Consider the following 19,718-nt stretch of genomic DNA (forward strand, 5'->3'; position numbering starts at 1 on the left):
ATGTCTGATGTCAGTGATACTTTTAATCAGTGAACATGTTTGTTTTTCCAGAACACTTCATCCCCCAAACATATGGAATAAGAATTATAGTGCAAGGTATTATGTTTCTCTCTCCTTGCTCTCATAAATTGAGGTGCTTTTTAAATCCATTTTGACTGAATTTCGTGCTTATGATAGGTCCTTTTTTCATATTTTTCCACTCTACAGTGTCTCTTTCCCCTTCCTCCAAAAAGAAAAGAAAAGAACCTGTTTGGGGTTTTTTTTTGTACTATTTATTTATCGTTAAACCTTTTTATTTATTACTATTATTTATTATTTTTTTTTGGCTGCCTTGGGTCTTTGTTGCTGCGCGCAGGCTTTCTCTAGTTGCGGCAAGCGGGGCCTATCCTTCACTGCGGTGCACAGGGTGTGCAGGCTTCTCACTGCGGTGGCTTCTCTTGAGAAGCACGGGCCCTAGGCGCACAGGCTCAGTAGTTGTGGCTTCAGTAGTTGTGGCTCACGGCCTCTAGAGTGCAGGCTCAGTAGTTGTGGCGCACGGGCTTAGTTGCTCCGCGGCATGTGGGATCCTCCTGGATCAGGGCTCAAACGCGTGTCCCCTGCATTGGCAGGCGGATTCTTAACCATTGTGCCACCAGGGAAGGCCAAGAACCTGAGGGTTTTTTTGGTGAAAGTAGCAGGCAGTCTGGCTAGAGTGTTTAGCTCATTAGTAGGAAGTTAGTATGAGCAGAAAGGTAGTATAAATGATCTCCAAACCATAGACTAGAAGTGTACTTGAGTGATCTTCTGTTAATACCTTGGCTTCCTGAGTCAAAATTCTTGATGTCAAAAGATTTTTTTCAGGGAATTCCCTGGCCATCTAGTGGTTAGGACTCCACCCTTTCACTGTGACGGCCCCAGGTTCAATCCCTGGTCAGGGAACTAAGATCCCACAAGCTGCGCGGTGGGGCCAAAAAAAAAAAAAAAGATTTTTTTTTTCAGTGGGAGTAACACAATTTGTAGCCATTGCATAGATAATATTTTTAGCCAGTGGTTCATGTACCTAAAAGCATGTGTGACATTAGGTTTTCAAAAATAGCTAGGGCCATAGGCTGTATAAACATGTTTTGGGACTTCCCTGGTGGTCCAGTGGGTAAGACTTTGCGCTCCCAATGCACAGGGCCCGGGTTCGATCCCTGGTCTGGGAACTAGATCCCACATGCATGCCGCAACTAAGAAGTCTACATGCCGCAACTAAAACATGCCACAACAAAGATCCCACGTGTTGCAACTAAGACCCGGTGCACCCAAATAAATAAATATTTTTTAAAAAAAAAACATGTTTTGTACCATCTTTTAATCTCTTAAGTAATGAGGCATAAAGTCAACTAAAAATGTAACGTCTATATAATTTATATATGGTGTAGGTGGGCATTCAGATTTAAGTGTTTCCTACATGTTGCACTTCTCATTGGTCAGATATAGTCAGTTGTAGTAATTTTTCTAAGACTGTTATAAGATCTATTTCCTGTTACCCATTCTCCTTAAGGGAAAGGTCTTTAACATTAACTTACTTAAAAAATGTTTTTCAAAATATGTGCATTAATCTTTCCTTTTGACCAATCATTTAAAGCTGTGTAATGTTATATGGTTGTTTAGAAATTCACAATTCTTTATAGTAAAGTAGGGGGAAGAAATAATCATTCCTAAGAAAGGGAGCTCTTTCATTAAAATTTACTTTTTACATAAATTGGATTAATTCAAAGCAAGGTAGTAATCACCTTATTAGATATGTAAAAATGGGCAATGTAAATCTCAAGATTAGCCCTGATGTATCAAGTTGGTGCAGATAGTTTTAACAAAATTACAGTGTCTCATTATAATTCTGTTTTACCTGAAATTGTTTGTAGCCTTAAGAAAATAATTGGAAAATAGGCCTGGCATAAATACTTTTTAATAAACTTTTGTGTATCATTATGCATAACATACCCATTTGTTAAATCATTGTGGAAAGAAGAATCCACTTAATTTTTATAATTACTCCTTTGTAAGATACCATTTGTACATGTCCCACATGGGACACACATATTCATTGTTCTCTATGTCTGTTGTAATATTGGGCAGTATGCAGGTCAGGAAATGTCTTGTTAAGTATAGTTCTTTTCTTGAAAATATGTGCTGTAGTGGGATTTTTATGGTAAAGAAAGATTGACTCAAAAGTACTGACAAGAGGAACTTCCCTGGTGGTCCAGTGGCTAAGACTCCGTGCTCCCAGTGCAGGGGGCCAGGTTCGATCCTTGGTCAGGGAACTAGATCCTACATGCCACAGCTAAGACCTGGCACAGCCAAATAAATAATTTTTTTTTTTTAAAAAAGGTACTAACAAGAGTAAAGTTAAGAGAGTTTTTGATTCTTTTTTTCAATTTTTAAAATTTATTTGGCTGTGTCGGGTCTTAGTTGCAGCATGCGGGATCTTTCATTGCAGCACACAGGCTCTTCATTGTGGTGCACGGGCTTCTCTCTAGTTGTGGAGCGTGGGCTGTAGAGTTCAGGCTCAGTAGTTGTGGCACGTGGGCTTGGTTGCCCCACGGCATGTGGGATCCTAGTTCCCCAACCAGGGATCAAACCCTCGTCCCCTGCATTGGAAGGTGGATTCTTAACCACTGGACCACCAGGGAAGTCCCAAGAGAGTTTTTGATTCTTAAATAAATGTTGATACTTAATATCTTCCCCCACCCAGTTGGGATTTGATATACTTCACTATGAATCAGAAGGATAATTCTGAGGTTTTTAAAGTTGTCTTTTTCTTAGTATGATAAATTTCAAGAATTTCAAAATTTAACTTAATAGTTTTAAAAATTCATTTATATAAAATAGTTTTTAAATTATTATTATACAAAATAAACTAGGACGCTAGTTTGAGGAAAACATGCTTTATTACCATCATTAACCTTTTCCCTTTAAATATCTGTAGTACCTAGAATTAAGGGAAGCTCTACATTCCAGACCTTTTCCCCTTTCTTTTTTTTTTTTTTTTTTTTTTTTTTTGCGGTACGCGGGCCTCTCACTGTTGTGGCCTCTCCCGTTGCGGAGCGCAGGCTCAGCGGCCATGGCTCATGGGCCCAGCCGCTCCATGGCATGTGGGATCTTCCCGGACCGGGGCACGAACCCGTGTCCCCTGCATTGACAGGCGGACTCTCAACCACTTCGCCACCAGGGAAGCCCCCCCCTTTCTTATACTAATAAAATAGACTTGGAAGCTATAGTTTTAACATTTAATTTTTTTTTCCTTTACAGACCAACTTTAGAGGTGGCACATTTCAGCCCCAGTATAAATCAGGCCTACTACAGAAGAGCTTGTGCATTCAGGCTAAATATCAGCGTTTACGGTTTGCTGGTCCAAGTGGATTTATCACTAATAAATTCAGAGAAAGATTACTGAGGAAAAAAAAGGTTAGTTGGATTATGATCATTTAAAAATGTTGACCGACTTTTGAACTCCTAAAGTATCTATGTTTAATAGATAAATTCAGTTTGTAATGTAATTTTGACTTAAGAAACAACCTAGATATCAGTGTTCTTATTGCATGATAATTGAAGAATGCCTTAGCTATTATACCTCAAATACTTTGAATATGCTAGCTGTTTGAACTTTTTACTTTAGAATTTCTGTTGTATGGTTAATCTTTGAAATGGAAAATCAGGTAAAGTCTTTTAGCTGATATATTTTAGCCTGATACAATGTGAATTTTCTAGGTACCAAAAAATATTGAACTGAGTACATAAAAAGGGTACATAATTACAAAATACACTAACTTATCTTTTTTTCCCATTCATTTATGTTTTTTAATTGTGATAAAATATATATACCATAAAATTTGCCATTTTAACCATCTCTGTACAATTCAGTGGCATTAATTACATTCATAGTGCTGTGCAACCGTCACTACTATATGCTAACTCTAACTATTAATAAAAAGTTTCATTACTTGATAATTTGGATTGCGTACTCTTTGAGTTGTGGATTGATTTTATTTAAATTCACCATGTTGGTATTTGAAAATGCAGCATAAATATCATATAAAAGTAACGTCTGCAAATTATATTTTAAATGAGAACAATAGCATTACATCTGTTGAGGCATGTTTGTCAATGTTTGACTCATTTTTGTTAATAATTTGGGGCTAATATTTTCTTCTGAGTAGATGATGTATATCTAGTGTTGCTATCAAATAATCTAATTATGGTTTTATACATTTTCTAACCTTCAGTGTTCCCATAAGTATTCATGCTTGTGAAGACTTTACACTGAGCTTACTTGGTGATTTTAGTAAAACTTATTTTTCAAAAGATGGACCAGTAGAATGGAGTTGACAACTGATTTTTTTTTTGAAGTTTTAGCGTTGAATAGAATATCTTCTGTAACTTCTCCCACCCCTCAATTTTAACTGAGTGCCTTAAAAGAGGTTTTTAATTTCACTGTGTATATCACTCTTGGTGTTAGGAAAGCTATCTCTTGTTTAAAAACATGAATGTAACTGGAGTCATTTTCCCCTCTCATACACCTCCCTATGTTGGACCAAGGTGCTGCTTCTCTTCCTGTCTCATGTGGCAAGTTTCTTTGCAGTAGGTCTTCTAGGCATTCATCCCCAGTCACAGGTGACAGCCTGGCTGTTCTCAAGGAAGCTGGTCATTGATCCCCACTCGGGGAGGAAGGGTGAGGCAAGCCTTTTCCTCAATTGCAAGGTTGGGTTTCAGGTACCTATTGTGTGTTTTTCGTCTGTTAGCTCTGTGCTGAACTCTGATTGTTAGTTTCATTTAGCTCCATTTTTACCTCTGTTTTTTAGATGATTGGGGGCTCCTGAGTGCTTGCCTCAGCCTGCAGTTTCTATATTCTCATTGAACTTGCTCCATTTCCTCATCCTTTTCTTCTCCTCAGCTTGCCCCATTCCTGCTGGCTGCCCAGTTCTTCCAGACCACATTGCCCGCCAGCCTCACTTAACAACCAGTAGAAACCAGACATCAAGCCTTCATCTTAGGACATAACAAGTGTGTCCTAGAAAGAGCCACAACCTGCTATGGGTCTCCAGGCTTTAGGGCCTAGGCTTCTTTTTTTTTTTTTTTTTTTTTTTTTTTGCGGTACGTGGGCCTCTCACTGCTGTGGCCTCTCCCGTTGCGGAGCACAGGCTCCGGACGCGCAGGCTCAGTGGCCATGGCTCACAGGCCCAGCCGCTCCGCGGCATGTGGGATCCTCCCGGACCGGGGCACGAACCCGTGTCCCCTGCATCGGCAAGTGGACTCTCAACCACTGCGCCACCAGGGAAGCCCCTAGGGCCTAAGCTTTTTGTATCATCTAGAATGTAGCAGTTGCAGTTAGGGTCCTGGGCAGATCACAGTCTCACCTTCCTCTTGCCTTTTGCTGCCAACTGAGAGCTTTAGAAGTCGTCGCCACACACTAGATTTTTAAGGAACCAGTGTCTACTACTCTTTCTTGGGCCTACCATTCTGGATGCTGCTTCATAGATGTTCGTGTTGTAGCTACTTTGACATGAGCTTTTCCACCCTGGCTACTGTCAGTACCTGCAAGCAAGGCATAGCCAGGCTTTGTATAGATTTGTGTTTGAACTAGGCCCACCTCTATGAGCATGGCATGAATTCAGGCACCCTACTGTTAGCACCCTTCTGAACAGTTGGGCTCCACACTCTCCTAACCTTTAGGGAAAGGAATGAGACATCACATCTGCTCTGTTTCTGCCAAGGTCTGAACTAAGGTACTTTTTTTTTTCTTATTAGTTATCTATTTTATACATATTAGTGTATCCATGTCAATCCCAGTCTCCCAATTCATCCCACCACCCCCCCACCAGCACTTTCCCCCCTTGGTGTCCATACGTTTGATGTCTACATCTGTGTCTCTATTTCTGCCCTGCAAATCGTGAACTAAGGTGCTTACGGCTTACTTGGCCTTAGAGCTGTCCTAGTAGTATTGTGCTACCCTGGAATCCCATTCCATATGTACAGACTGACAGTTTAGACCTATTACTCCGTTTTACCTTGGCTTTCATGCCCTAAAGAAAAGAGGTGAAGGCCTGGAATCTTTGGTTTCTTCCAGGGTTGCTTTATCCCAAGCTTTAGCATTGTTGGGGGGAACTTTGAAGGTCCTGCCCTGGAGAGAAGTCTTAGTCCAGGCAGCATCTGTACCCTGCTTTGGCTTTTTGTCCTACTAAGGAGTTCATTGTTTTCATTATTAGACCACCGACTAGATTAAGGATGCATGGTTAATTAATTAATCTAGGTGTCCTGGAACTTCTTGAACCTGAAATTAGATATGAACCTTTGTATTTCCACATGCCTCAAAGTCCACCAGGAAAGTTTAGACTGGTCTTGTCTGGATTCCTCACTCCCCCACCACATTGAAATGTCTGGGCTGATCAGTCATGGCTTGAATTTCTTATAATGTTCCTCTGTAGTACAGTCTGTTTACTGTGCCATCAGACATGTGCTTCTTGTGTCCAGTGCCAAACAGCTTCCGGGAAGAGTTGGGGAGATCCTAGACGTGCTCCTGATATGTCCTATTGTCCACTTACCAGAATAATCGTGGCCTCCCTAAAACTGAATTAGCTCCCCAGCTGCCTACAAGGTAGTAAGATTCCCAAGCAGTATTAGTAAAGTACAGAACTAAAATGCTTCCTCCTCATTCATCATGCACTTGTCATATTAACCCCATTCTGGCACCCAAATTCCATTTTATTATGTTTCCTTTCTCTTGGATTCTGTGCTTGGGGTGGAAGATGAGGAGATGGGAGAAATGTCTATTACCCCCTGGAAAGAAGCTTGTCTTTTATCCACTGTCATTCACAAGCACCCCCATGAAATATTCTCTGCTCATATAGGACGTTTTCAGAAACTCTTGAGGGTCTGACTATGGACCAGACTAGGATGGAGAACCTATTCAGAATTCATGAAGTCCCCGCTGGGAACATTGCCTCTGAAAAACTTTTAGCAATTGTGTGTTTGGTCAGGAAAACATGGAGTTCCTCAGCATCCTAGACTCTCCAGTAGTCCCCAGGTACCTGTCAGCTCGGTGCCTACCAGATCTCTGCCCCTGGATAGAAAGGGGGGAAGGAGAGAGCAGAAGGACACTGTGAGAAGGAAGTTAGAGACCAGGATTCATGGCTTTTGGGGTTGGAAAAAACCATGAAAGTCATGGGGTACAAAGATAGAACAGGAACCAAGATCAGATGAATCAGCAAGAACCTGTTATACTGCTGCTGTGTCCCTCGAGCTGAAGGATGCTGGGGCACAAAAGAAGTGATTATTGTGATGGTTGCACAACTCTGTGAATACACTAAAAACCATTGAGTTGTACACTTTAAATGGGAGAACTGTATGGTATGTGAGTTATATCTCAGTAAAGCTGTTAAAAATAAAGTCGCACTTGCTCTCTTCCCCAGACCACTGATATCTCCTCAGGGTCTGTAGCTCTCACAGCTAGCCAGCCAAGCTAGAAACTTGTCGTACTAACCCTCCCAGTTTTCCTTCTGACTGCGATTGTCCCAGGTGTTCTTATCTGTATCACTCATCCATTGCTCCATCCAATTCATTCATCTTAATAGCCGCATATCATTCCACTCTATGGATGTCTTATTTATTTCAGTGCTTTTCAAACCTCTTTTGCTTACATACCCTAAAATTATGAAAAATTATCTACCTCCTTGTACATTTTTAGGTTGGTATCTAATACTTTTTAATCATAAGTTTAACTTGTTATAAAGGATAGAATTTCTGGCATATTATAAATAGAGTCTTAAATAAAACTGTTACATCATTGTTTTAAATCTCTTCAGTGAACCTGCACACCACAGGAATTTGGTAACATCCATTTTTTAAAGTACGCAGATGAGCTCTTTTAACAAGTGGGAAACTTTACATCATTCCTTTTTTTGGCCTTGAATTTGGATTCCATTCTGTTTGCCCCATAGACTTTTATCTTTGAAAGTCTTTTATTGCTCACCAAATCAAATTTGACACATAATATTAATAGATTTCTGTGACTCTTAGGTGTTCAATATTTCTCTGGACTGAATGACCATTACAGTTGATCAAAATAACGTAAATGTATTACAGATTTTGTTAAGTATTGATCAGATAAAAGTTTTATTGGAAATGCATTTCTCTTTTCAATTAGTTTGGGTATTCATAGATAAATATTACTTATTAGTAGTAGAATAATAGTGTTCAATTATCAATTCCATTTTTTCTTTTTATAAATGTAAGTCCTGAGAAACCTTGTTTATATGATTGTATAGATGGGAATGAAAGAACTTTTATTATAGCAATGCCACTCCGTTCTTTGGACTCACTCTGAATTATAGGCCAAAAAGTCACTTAGTGATCTATCCTCAAAAAGTATTTTGAATGTTCTTTTACTGACAGCTTGATTTTGTCCTCCTACAATTAAACGAAAGCAAAGAAATGGAAAGCATCCGACTTGCAGAAGTATGCTATTTATTACTAGCTGCTAAGGTTGGTTCACTTTCTTGGCACCGTCACCAGTATTTCCAATTTCCCCCTCTTTTGGGGGGGTCCCCAGGTAATGCAAAGTACTAAGATTCAGGATGAGAAGGTGTATCTTCCTAGTATAAAAGTGGGAGGTAGGGAATCAGCCTTAACCGATTGTACAGGCAGGTTATTTTGGAAAGCAAACATTGAGAATTTGAAGATCTGGAAATTGATTCCCTCCAAACTGTCTGTACCCACATACTCACTGGAAAGTCTTCATATACTCCTAAGGGTATGTGTAAACCAGTTTGATGATTACTGACTTACTTAACCAAGCGTCTGTTGATGACTTCAGGATAGTTTACAGGTTTTCATTATTTCCTTTAAACCACTGTGCACATTGACATTTTGGTACCTTGCCATAGCTCCCTTTTTACTCATTTTTGTTCTTACCAGAAGTACATGAAAGTTCCTGTTTACCTGCACCCTAGCCAGCACTCCACATTATTAATCTTTATTTTCTGTTGTCAGTTTAATAGCAGGAGATAGTTCTCATTTGCCTTTCTTCAGTTATTAATGATGCAAACATATTTTTTATATGTTATGTGTCATTTGTATTTCTTCCCTCAATTTCCTTATTTCTATGTTTTACCAATGTTTCTGTTGAGGGTTGGTACTTTTTCTTACTGATTTTTAAGAGCTCTTGATTTACTGAGGGTATTAACCTATCATATATTTTGCTCCTATTTATTTCATGTTAGTTGGCTGTTTATGGTGGCTTTTACATTACAGAACTTGTCAATTTTCATGAACCTGTCAAGTTAATCCTGTATGGCTTTTAGATTTCATATCATGTTTGTGCTTATTAAAATTCCTTAGTGTGTTTCCTTTAAGTGGTTTTATGGTTACTTTTTTCAACATATAAATACTTGTTCCTTTTAGAATTTGTTTTAACGATACAATATAAGGGCAGGATCTGATTTTTTTCCCAGGAGATAGTCAATTTTTCTAACACTGCTTGCTTATTGAGTAATTTGTCCTTTCCCCACTGATTGAAAATGCCACCTTTACTGTATGCTACATTCGTAGGTATTCCTGGTCTGCTTGGGGAATCTTAGCAGCCTCTAACTTGCTCCCTTGCCTCCTGTGATTTGCTTATTCTGTCCCTTCACTAGTAACACAGTTATTGTCCCAAAACACAGTCGGAGTCATATCACTCTTGTGCAGACACCTTCCAAGGAATCTGTTGCCTATCAAAAAAGAGACCAGACTTGTTAGCCAGGTCCAGCCCTAAGCTGCCTTTCTAACCACATTTTTCCATGCACCCTCTGTTTTTTGGAGCATAATATATGTTTTCATGTATTTTTAAAAAATTTATTTCTTTTATTTTTGGCTGCATTGGGTCTCCGTTGCTGCCCGCAGGTTTTCTCTAGTTGTGGTGAGCGGGGGCTACTCTTCATTGCGGTGCACAGGCTTCTCATTGCGGTGGCTTCTCTTGTTGCGGAGCACGGGCTCTAGGTGCACAGGCTTCAGTAGTTGTGGCACACGGTCTCAGTAGCTGTGGCTCGCAGGTTCTAGAGCGCAGGCTCAGTAGTTGCGGCGCACGGGCTTAGTTGCTCCGCGGCATGTGGGACCTTCCCAGACCAGGGCTTGAACCCGTGTCCCCTGCATTGGCAGGCGGATTCTTAACCACTGCGCCACCACGGAAGCCCGTTTTCATGTATTTCTATCTTTGTTCCTGACGTTCTCTTGGCTAGAAATAGCCTCCTGATCCCCATCCTTTTCTTATTAAACCCTGCTGTCCTTTTATGATCCACTGTAAAGCCTTACCAAAGCCCCCTCTTTAGCTCTTGTTTCATTTGGTCTCTAACTGTTGCTGTTTACCTTCCTATTTCCCCAAATAGTTGATCAACTCCTTCACAGAGGGTACCTCATTAGCGTCACATCTCCCCCATTACCTTTCATATGGTCTGTCTTTAAAAATGCTTGTTGAATGGAATCTAATCTAATCATACACACATAGACACATACACACACACACCCATCCATAGCTCTAAAAAGTTAGTGAACAGCAGCAATTGTGTCAGGGGTCCCCAAGACCACCCCGGGTTCAGTGATTCGCTAGGAGGATTCAGAGGACTCAGCATGTGGTGGCGCTCATAGATGAGATGTTCCAGCGGAAGGCCGCACAGCACGATCAGCACGGGGAATTGGCGCACGGGCGAGTCCAGAGGACACCAGGTGCAGCTTTCCAAGAGTCCCCTCCCAGTGGAGTCACACAGGATGTGCCTGAGTCCCCCAGCAACGAGCTGTGACAACACGCGTGAAATGTTGCCAACCAGGGAGGCTCGTTAGAGACTCAGCGCCCAGCGCTGGTCACATAGGCACCCCCTGCCAGGCACATACCACATTCCAGACTCAGAGCAAGAAAGCAGATGTTCAGCATGGACCATGTTGTTTGCACAATTTATGCACTCATCAGTGGTGGAAACCGTCCTGAAATCTAAGTTCTTAGATGCCAGCCAAGGGCCAACCTTATAATCAGACTTTTCAAACAATAGCGGTCAGGTATGCTATATTAACTCTTTTCTGCACAGCCATATTTTTGAAGAGCTTATTTTCACAGATGGTAAGTGCCTACAGAGAGGTGGAAAGGATCAGTGTATTAGAAATGGTCAGGGAATGTATGCTAAGTACTGTGATTTCTACTCTCTTCACCAAAGAGGTAGGTTGTAAGCTGAGTCATGGAGAGTAGGACTTAGAATGGGCTACAGCCAAAGATCCATTTTTGGGAGTAGAATGTGGAGTTGGGTAGAGACAGGGGTATGCAAATTATAGAGGACCTCAAAATCTGGGTAGAATATAGAGGATGTGATGTGGTGACAGTAGGACATCTTCCTAGACTGAGAAGGAGAAAGTGGTGTTTGAGGCTGATGGCTGGGTGAGCAGGTTCTGGGAGGAGGCGAGGTGCAGGAAGATCAACAAGGAAACAGTTGACTCAAGTGTCAAGTTATGAAAACCTAGAGGAGGGTGATGCTCGTATGTCTAGTTCAGCATTCTGCTTATAATAGGTTTTCAAATAATTGGAAGAATGCAGGGATCAATCCAAGAGATAGTGTAGAAGAAGCCATGTCAAGGGTGAATGTGATTCAGAATAATTCCACATTTTTATAAACAAGATATTTCAGTTGAAAAAGTTTTTCAGAATTATTATAGTTAGCGTTTCCTTTTACATTTGTTAGTAGGCAACAGATATTTTATTTGAAGATCAATGTAAATGATGTTTATATTATATAATGAGTAAAGAAATAGGATACAATGTATTCTGGCTCTGTTTAAAGGAATGATGTTGACAAAAATATATATGCATGTATTTTGAACATTTCATTAACCAAAATAGAAGAATTTTCTTCAGTACTGTTTTTGTTTGGAATTAAACGTTTCCATACTAATATAAGTGCCAAAATATAAATCAACTTTTAAATTTCTTTCAGTTTTAATAATGTAAGATCCTAGTAAAAGGTAAGGATATATGTATTAATAAGTTTTTTAATGTCCCAGAAAAACATGTCATTCTACCATTTTTGCTCTTTTATTAGTTGCATGGTCCTATGTCCAGTTTGTGGTTGGTAATTTAACATTTTGCATAGCATCACAGTATAGAATTCACATTTGTTATCCTTTAATCATAGTCTTATTGTTATTGTGAATTCCTTTTCCTGTGTTTATTGAAGCCATATATCTTCGTACATTGTAGGTAACCATCCAAAAGCAGGAAAGCTTTCCCCCCTCTAATAGCTTTCTCTGCTGTTACCAGTCATGCTAGAAGAGTCCATATAGTTTTAGAATTAGATACCATATGATGACAAAGATAAAGTACCCATTTGAGGTTGTGCGTGTGTCACATCAGGCTCTGTTCTTGAGGGACTACGGTTTAAGAGTCTTGAGTTTTTGTCAGTGATGTCCCCAGTGAAACTCGCCCAAATAGCAGAATGCTGTTTTCATTAGCTTACTAATACCAGCCTATCAAGTGCCATATATATTTTTTGTCCTACTGACTTATCATTTGATATCCGCGTTGATGTGTTTTGTTGTTACTTTGTGTCTTTGGGAATCCAGATAGCTTTGTGGGGATCTTGAGTGCAAGCGGTAATACATTAATTAAAATATTTTGAAAATTGCAATGTAAACAAAACTCTAGCTCAGATGTTTTAACCAATGCTTCTTTTGAAGTCTGTATTTCTTTTGTTTTCTCTCAATAGGAATATACAAACATTGCCCCAGCAATCTAATCTGGAATTGTTACAAGTGGAAATGAATGACACTACAGGATGATATTTGGGAGCATCTTTTTGTCAAGAGTTAGAATTGGCACTAAAGCACTAATACTGTAACTATCTTGATAAAATAACTTTATTTTTCCGTAGTGGAATGCTGCAACTTTTTTACCCTTAACAATTGCTTTTAAATTACAGTATTCAATTTAAAAGTCGTATTAACTACAGCTTCTTTTGCAAAAAGTCTCAAAAGGGCATTATTTGTTGATGCATTTTTCTCTGAGCATGGTTTCATAGAGAACTGAGTTATATCCAGACGTTTCTATGTTGAAAGTTTTGCTTATGTAATAAAAACAAAAACAAAAGTACCTGAATTGTATAGTGTCTGTACATGAAAGAACTTTAAACAGTGGCCTTACGTAGCAATTTTTATACCAGATTTTTCTTTTTCTGATGACATTTTGGCTTACAACTTGAAGTTTTCTTAAGCTTCTGAAGATCAAGGTCTATATAATTCATACATTTCATATTATGACATAAGAAGACATAAGAAAAGGTGCTTCAAATTTTCCATCAGGTAGTTATGAGTGTACTGAATTTTGAGTAATTGGTTCGTTCAGTTTTTTTCCACAACTATTTGCTCTTTTCCAACTTCAAAATGCTATTGTGGAAAATACATAAAGATTTTATAATCTGTATTCCATCTTACTTTCCCTCAGGGTAAGCTCATGCATATCATATTTTTAAAGGCTTTTAAAAAAACTGACAGACAAAATCTCATATTCAGAAATTGTACTTTACTACTACAGCATTACACATTTTGCAAGCACATATTATAAAGTGTTTATTTTCAGTTCAGTTGTATTGAGTACCTACTATGTGTAAGATAACATTGGTAGGATTTTAAATGATATTTTAGGTCTCAATACCTTATTTCTTTATGTTTTCTGTGTTCTGCTTAATAGTACATATACATTCCCAATTAAACTTTTGTGAAATGTTTAATTGTAATTAAATAAAATACTGTTGCTCCTTCTGCTTGAAGCAGTTACTTGCCAGTTTGTGAGAACATTATTTTAATTTCATGTGAGAATTATAGCCCTTGGTAGGAACTGTTGATTTTTAAACCACTGTTTTGCACTTACAAAGACAGAACTTTCTGCATCAAAATCTGGTAAGAACTTAACTTTTTCATGACTGGATTATGAAAAATCTTATTGCAAACGTTTAATTTTTTAAACATGCCTTTAAAAGATAGAGTAGCCATTTCCTTAGTGGGTCAGCAGTAAGGGGGCAAGAGTGCTTGATGCATTAAAATTGGGTAATAAATTTAGATGGATGGCCTGTCTTATGCTGTGTACTGTCTCTATAGGTCAGGTTTTTTTTTTTACATTCCACTTATGGCAAGAAAAAAATGCATGCACACAGCAGTATGACAACTTTGTATTGTGTTAAGTACCCAAAACATCTGCCTTAAATTTTAAAATAATTTATTTCATTTATTCCCATACTCTGAGGAACAGTTATAAACCTCGAATAGTTCATCATTAGGTTAATGCATATTTATTGCACAGATTCTGTGCTAAAATTATAGCAATGAACAAGAGAGCAAGACACATAGAGCCCGCCTTTATGGTACGTACAGCCTGATAGGGAAAATGGACATTAAACATAGAAATGTAACTTGGGGACTTCCCTGGTGGTCCAGTGGTTAAGACTCTGCACTCCCAATGCAGGGGACGCAGGTTTGATCCCTGGTAAGGGAACTAAGATCCCACATGGTGCTGGGCGCGGCACAGTGCGGCACGGCCAAAAAAAGAAAAAAAAAATGTAACTGACTAAACAAAGTTGGTTCTCTAGCTCTATTTTTACTTATTGTAGCACTTAAGGGTAAAATGGTTGATTCAATATTAATCATTCCACAACCGGTTTCCTATTTAGGCATATTTGAATATACTTTTGGTACTGTCTCAAAATGCAAAAAGCATGTTATTTGCAAAATACCTATTTGTAGCATGGATGTATTTAGAAAATATTGAGTGCATAAAATCTAATGGCTAAAAAGAAGGGCTTGCTTTATAATTTAAAGTATAAAATAAGGAGAGGGACCATGTCTGTCTTGTTCACCATAGCATTCCCAGCTGCCAGCATCCTACTTGACAAATGGTAGGAACTCATTAAATATTAGTTGCATGAATGAGTAACAAATAGACTATGTCTATTAGGAATTAAATATCTAATTTTTGTGTGGAGGTTGAACAAAAGGTTATCCATAGCACTTTTTATTGACTGGAAATAATTTGAATTCTTGAATGTGTAAGACTTCAGAAGAAAAGTTATTTTGATAAGTCACATATCATTGCCTTCTCACCTTCCTCCTCTGTGTGGTAGGCCCTCCTCTGGCCCTGGAAGACAAAGGTAATAAGACACAGTTCCTGCTCTGAGACACCTAATCGACTGTTGGGGAAGACATTCACAGAAACAAAGAACTGCAACCTATAGTGTGAAGTGCTATACCGAACATAATATACTAAAGGTTGAGAGAGAAATTGGCATTCCTGGTTGAGCATCCCCTGGTCACATTTCTTTCTTATTGGTTTCACAGACCTCAAGAGGCACTATTCCATTGGTGGTTTTGCTGGTTTTAAAATTTGATGGGTTGGGGGAAATTGGGTAAAGCATACATGGGATCTCCGGATTATTTCTTATAGCTACATGTAAATCTACGATTATGTCAATGTAAATTTCAGTTTTTAAAAAATCAGCCATAATCTTATCACAGATAAAACTACTATAAATATTTTGGAGGATACATTTTTTTCTGTTGGAAAAAACTATTGTATTTACATTATAATAATTTATGTAGATGCATCATGTGGACCATCTTTTACCCAATAAATCCTACATTTTTCAGTAGTTTTTAGAAAAAGGATGGGGATACTTTCAGGTGGAAGGAAGCAGGAAAAGTAAAGCTGGATCAGAAACTCTCCTTTTCCATTATCTGGCAAACTCAGTAACCGGCAGCCACAGATTCACCAGCAGCAACCGAACAAGGAAGCACGGAGAAGATGCCAATGCAGCAAGGTGAGGTGTGACTCGCAGCCCCCCTCCACCCCTTAAGTAGCACTGAGCAAAGAAACTGGAGTGATGTGGAGCCCTGGTATGTACAAAGGGACTGGTGCGGTGACCAGGTCATACAGAGGAGAGTCAAGGAAAATCCTTGGGAAGGTGAGGGCTTTACTTCTGTCTCAGGACTTCAGGGAAAGGGGAAAGATTCACCAGGACAAGGCGTTCTCTGGGTTGCAGAGCAGCCTGGGGAAGCCAAAGCTCACAGGATAAGATACACCTTTTGGTCCAGTGAGCACCAGTTCTGGACACTTAATGGGAACCCAGACGAGAGAGGATACCAGGTTCCCCAACGAAGTCCCACCAAAAGGAATGGTTATTAGCTCTGAATCCGTTAAAATATACAACTAAGGTTTTAAAACTGAGGAATCAGAGATGTAGAATAGAATGTAAATGTTATAAATCGTGACAAAAATGGAAGTACGTTAATCAGTCGGGACATGGTGGAGGTGGGGTGAGGTGGGGTAGGGGAAAATGGGATGAATTCTAAGAACTAACCACCTCATCTTTCATGGGCAGGTGTCATGTCAAGTTATGGTGTCTAAGATTGTATTATATAAAATAGAAAAAAACGTAGTGTCCAACCTTAAGTTTTTCAGTCTTTTTCTTGACCTTAATGCAGTGGTTCTCAAAGTATGGTTCCCCAACCATCAGCATCACCCGTGAACTTGTTAGAAATGCAGATTCTTGGCCCCACCCCTGACCTACTGAATCAGAAGCTCGGGGGGTGGGGCCCAGCACAGTCTGTTTTTTTTAAAAACGGATATTATGGATGGATGGATGGATGGATGGATGGATGGCTGGCTGGCTGGCTGGCTGGCTGTGTTTGGTCTTTTGTTGCTGTGCGTGGGTTTTTCCTGGTTGCAGTGAGTGGGGGCCACTCTTCATTGTGGTGCTCAGGCCTGTCATTGCGGTGGCTTCTCTTGTTGTGGAGCACAGGCTCCAGGCACGCGGGCTTCAGTAGTTGTGGCATGTGGGCTCAGTAGTTGTAGCTCACGGGCTCTAGAGCGCAGACTCAGCAGTTGTAGCGCACAGGCTTAGCTGTTCCGCGGCATGTGGGATCTTCCCGGACCAGGGCTCGAACCCATGTCCCCTGCATTGGCAGGCGGATTCTTAACCACTGCGCCACCAGGGAAGTCCCCAGAAGTCTGTTTTAACAAGCCCTCCAGGGAATTCAGATGCTCGCTCAAGAGTTTGAGAATCACTGGCTTACTTAGGTCTTTTAGGAACCAGTAGACCTTATGATGAAAAAATATTAATCTGAAGTTGAGCAGCACCTTCAGTTTCATTTCTAATTTTTTTCTGTAGCATTCAAATAAATTTAACTAAAACTTTTAAAGATAAAAAGTATATCAGTTTTCACCATCAGTAGTGTCTGTACATGAATAGAGAGGTCCGGACATATGCCCACCCACTGTTAACACAGATGGTTTTTTAAGTGGTGGGATTATGAGTGACTCTTTGTGCTTTTCTGTATTCTGGTTGAATATAATGAACATTGTATCATTTTTATAAAATAAAGCCATTTTTTAAAAAAAGTGGTAAGAATATCCTATCCATTGTGTATCTGTTACTAAAAATTCATGTAAACAAGCTTTACCTCCAAGGGCTACCTACTTCTCCTTAGTCCAGAGGGATTTTACTGCCTGTGTCCCTCCCACATCATCAATGTGGATAAGCTTATTTATGTGTTGTGTTAACTTTTTAATAAAAATTATTGATTTCTAATAATTTATAATTACATATAATTTAAATTCACTTAGAATAGTATGTAAAAGTAAGAAAAATTCATTCATAATAACACTGCTCATATATATTTAGTGTCAACTAACTTTTGCTATTTTTTATTAGTCTTTTTTTCTGAGCTTTATCTTTTTGGTAGCTGAGATAATATTTTATTTATGTATATTCAACCTTTGCAGATAGTCACATACATGTTTAAAATGTGTTTGCAGTTTGTATGACATTCAAGTTTACGTATTTTAGAGGGCATGGGATAGAATCCTATTCTCAGGAAGCTAAAAATGTCTTCTATCTATCTATTTATTTATTTTTGGCGGCACTGGGTCTTCGTTGCTGCGTGTGGGCTTTCTCTAGTTGTGGCGAGCAGGGGCTACTCTTCACTGTAGTGTGCAGGCTTCTCATTGCAGTGGCTTCTCTTGCTGCAGAGCATGGGCTCCAGGCACGTGGGCTTCAGTAGTTGTGGCACACGGGCTCAGTAGTTGTGGCTCGTGGGCTTAGTTGCTCCACGGGATGTGGGATCTTCCCAGACCAGGGCTCGAACCCATGTTCCCTGCATTGGCAGGCGGATTCTTAACCACTGTGCCACCAGGGCAGTCCCCTAAAAATGTCTTCTAAAACCCTGACTTATTAACGTTAAGAAAGCTTGTTTTTGCTGTACGTATCATTTAAGCTATTAAAAACTAGATTAAACTTTACAGGTAATTTTGTAAAGTAAATTCTTACCTCAAATTTTAATCCCTTGTAATGACATTTAAAATAATATTTAGTAAAGAAGAAATTGACTCCAATGTTGTGAAGTTCTTGCTGATGACAATATTCTGCAAGGGATTGTAGGGAACACAGTGTGACTAATTTAATGGTCTCTTAACAACTATGGTGAAAAAACGTTGCCTTAGAAGTTCCTCAAAAAGCTAAACATGGAATTACCATATGATGCAGCAATTCCACTCTTAGGTATGTATATACCCACAAGAATTAAAAGCAGGGACTTATAAACTTGTAGTTGCAGCATTATTCACAAAAGCCGAAAGGTGGAAACAACCCAAGTGTCCATCAACAGATGAATAGATAAACAAAATGTGGTCTCTCCATACAATGGAATCTTATTCAGCCATGAAAAGTAATAAAGTGCTGATATATGCTACATCGTGCATGAGCCTTGGAAACATTATGCTAAGTGAATAAGCCAGTCACAAAAGGACAAATATTATATGATTCTACTTATATGAAATATCTAGAATAGATTAGAAATAATTTTCTTTCTATTTTAAAAACGTTTCTCCATTGCTTTGGCTCCTACTCCCGTATATGTGAACTGTTTTTTAACCTCGGAGAGATTTAGAACTTTCTCTTTTTCTCTGATCTTCTAAAAGTTATCAACGATGGGTCTTTTGAATGGGTCCTTTGTTTAGCTGAGCTCCTGTTGGGCCCCTTCTGCCTGGAGACTTAGATCCTTCCATTCTATGATAATTTTCCCCTTCCACCGTCTCTATTTTCTGAAGCTCTGTCCAAACCTCCCAACCCTCAGGGCAGCACCTGGCTATCTGGGCTCTTTTTTCAATTGTTTACTCTTTTCATCACCTTTGCTTTGTTTTCATTCATTTTTGTCTGTCTTCCAGAGCCCCCAGCTGTTTTGGTGTTTGTTGAATTCAATTCTTCTCTCTTCCCTTCCTGGCCTTCTCCCTTGGACCTCTCTTCTCTGTCTCCTCTGAGGCCTCTCACCCTCTGTCTGCCCCCTTGTGCTGGTGATCCTGAGGGCCCATTCCCTGGCTCTCTTCTCTCCCTCCACATTTTTCTTGGATGATTTAATTTATATGCATGTCTTTTGATATCATGTGTTCATTAATTTTTTTTAAAAAAGTTATCTCTACCCCTGACCTCTCTCCCCAAGCTCTACACACTTACTTCTATTTGTCACATAGAAATTTCCACCTGAATGTCCTACAGCTATCTCAAACTCATCCTGTCTGAAACTGAAATGAACCCCAAAAGTGTTTTTCCTCTGTTCATGATCTCGGTTAATAGCCCCTGGATTCACAGAGAGACTCAGAATCCAGGCAGTCCTCTCAGATGCTGCTTTCTCCAATTTTTGGA

The 19,718-nt window shown here is 39.4% G+C and overlaps 1 protein-coding gene across 31 annotated transcripts in view; it reads left to right on the forward strand.

Annotated features, from left to right (window-relative positions):
• Positions 1-13,793, forward strand: part of BCLAF3 (BCLAF1 and THRAP3 family member 3) — a 77,766-nt gene extending 63,973 nt beyond the window's left edge. For all 31 annotated transcript variants that reach the window (XM_073799179.1, XM_073799189.1, XM_073799188.1 and 28 more), the window contains 2 exons: positions 3,274-3,429; positions 12,741-13,793. In XM_073799179.1, the coding sequence (XP_073655280.1) occupies positions 3,274-3,429; positions 12,741-12,770 (186 nt within the window). In that variant the 3' untranslated portion in view covers positions 12,771-13,793. The remainder of the gene's footprint in view (positions 1-3,273; positions 3,430-12,740) is intronic.
• Positions 13,794-19,718: the final 5,925 nt, after the last annotated feature.

The sequence above is a fragment of the Tursiops truncatus genome, chromosome X, assembly GCF_011762595.2.
Source record: "Tursiops truncatus isolate mTurTru1 chromosome X, mTurTru1.mat.Y, whole genome shotgun sequence".
Taxonomy (NCBI): Eukaryota; Metazoa; Chordata; class Mammalia; order Artiodactyla; family Delphinidae; genus Tursiops; species Tursiops truncatus.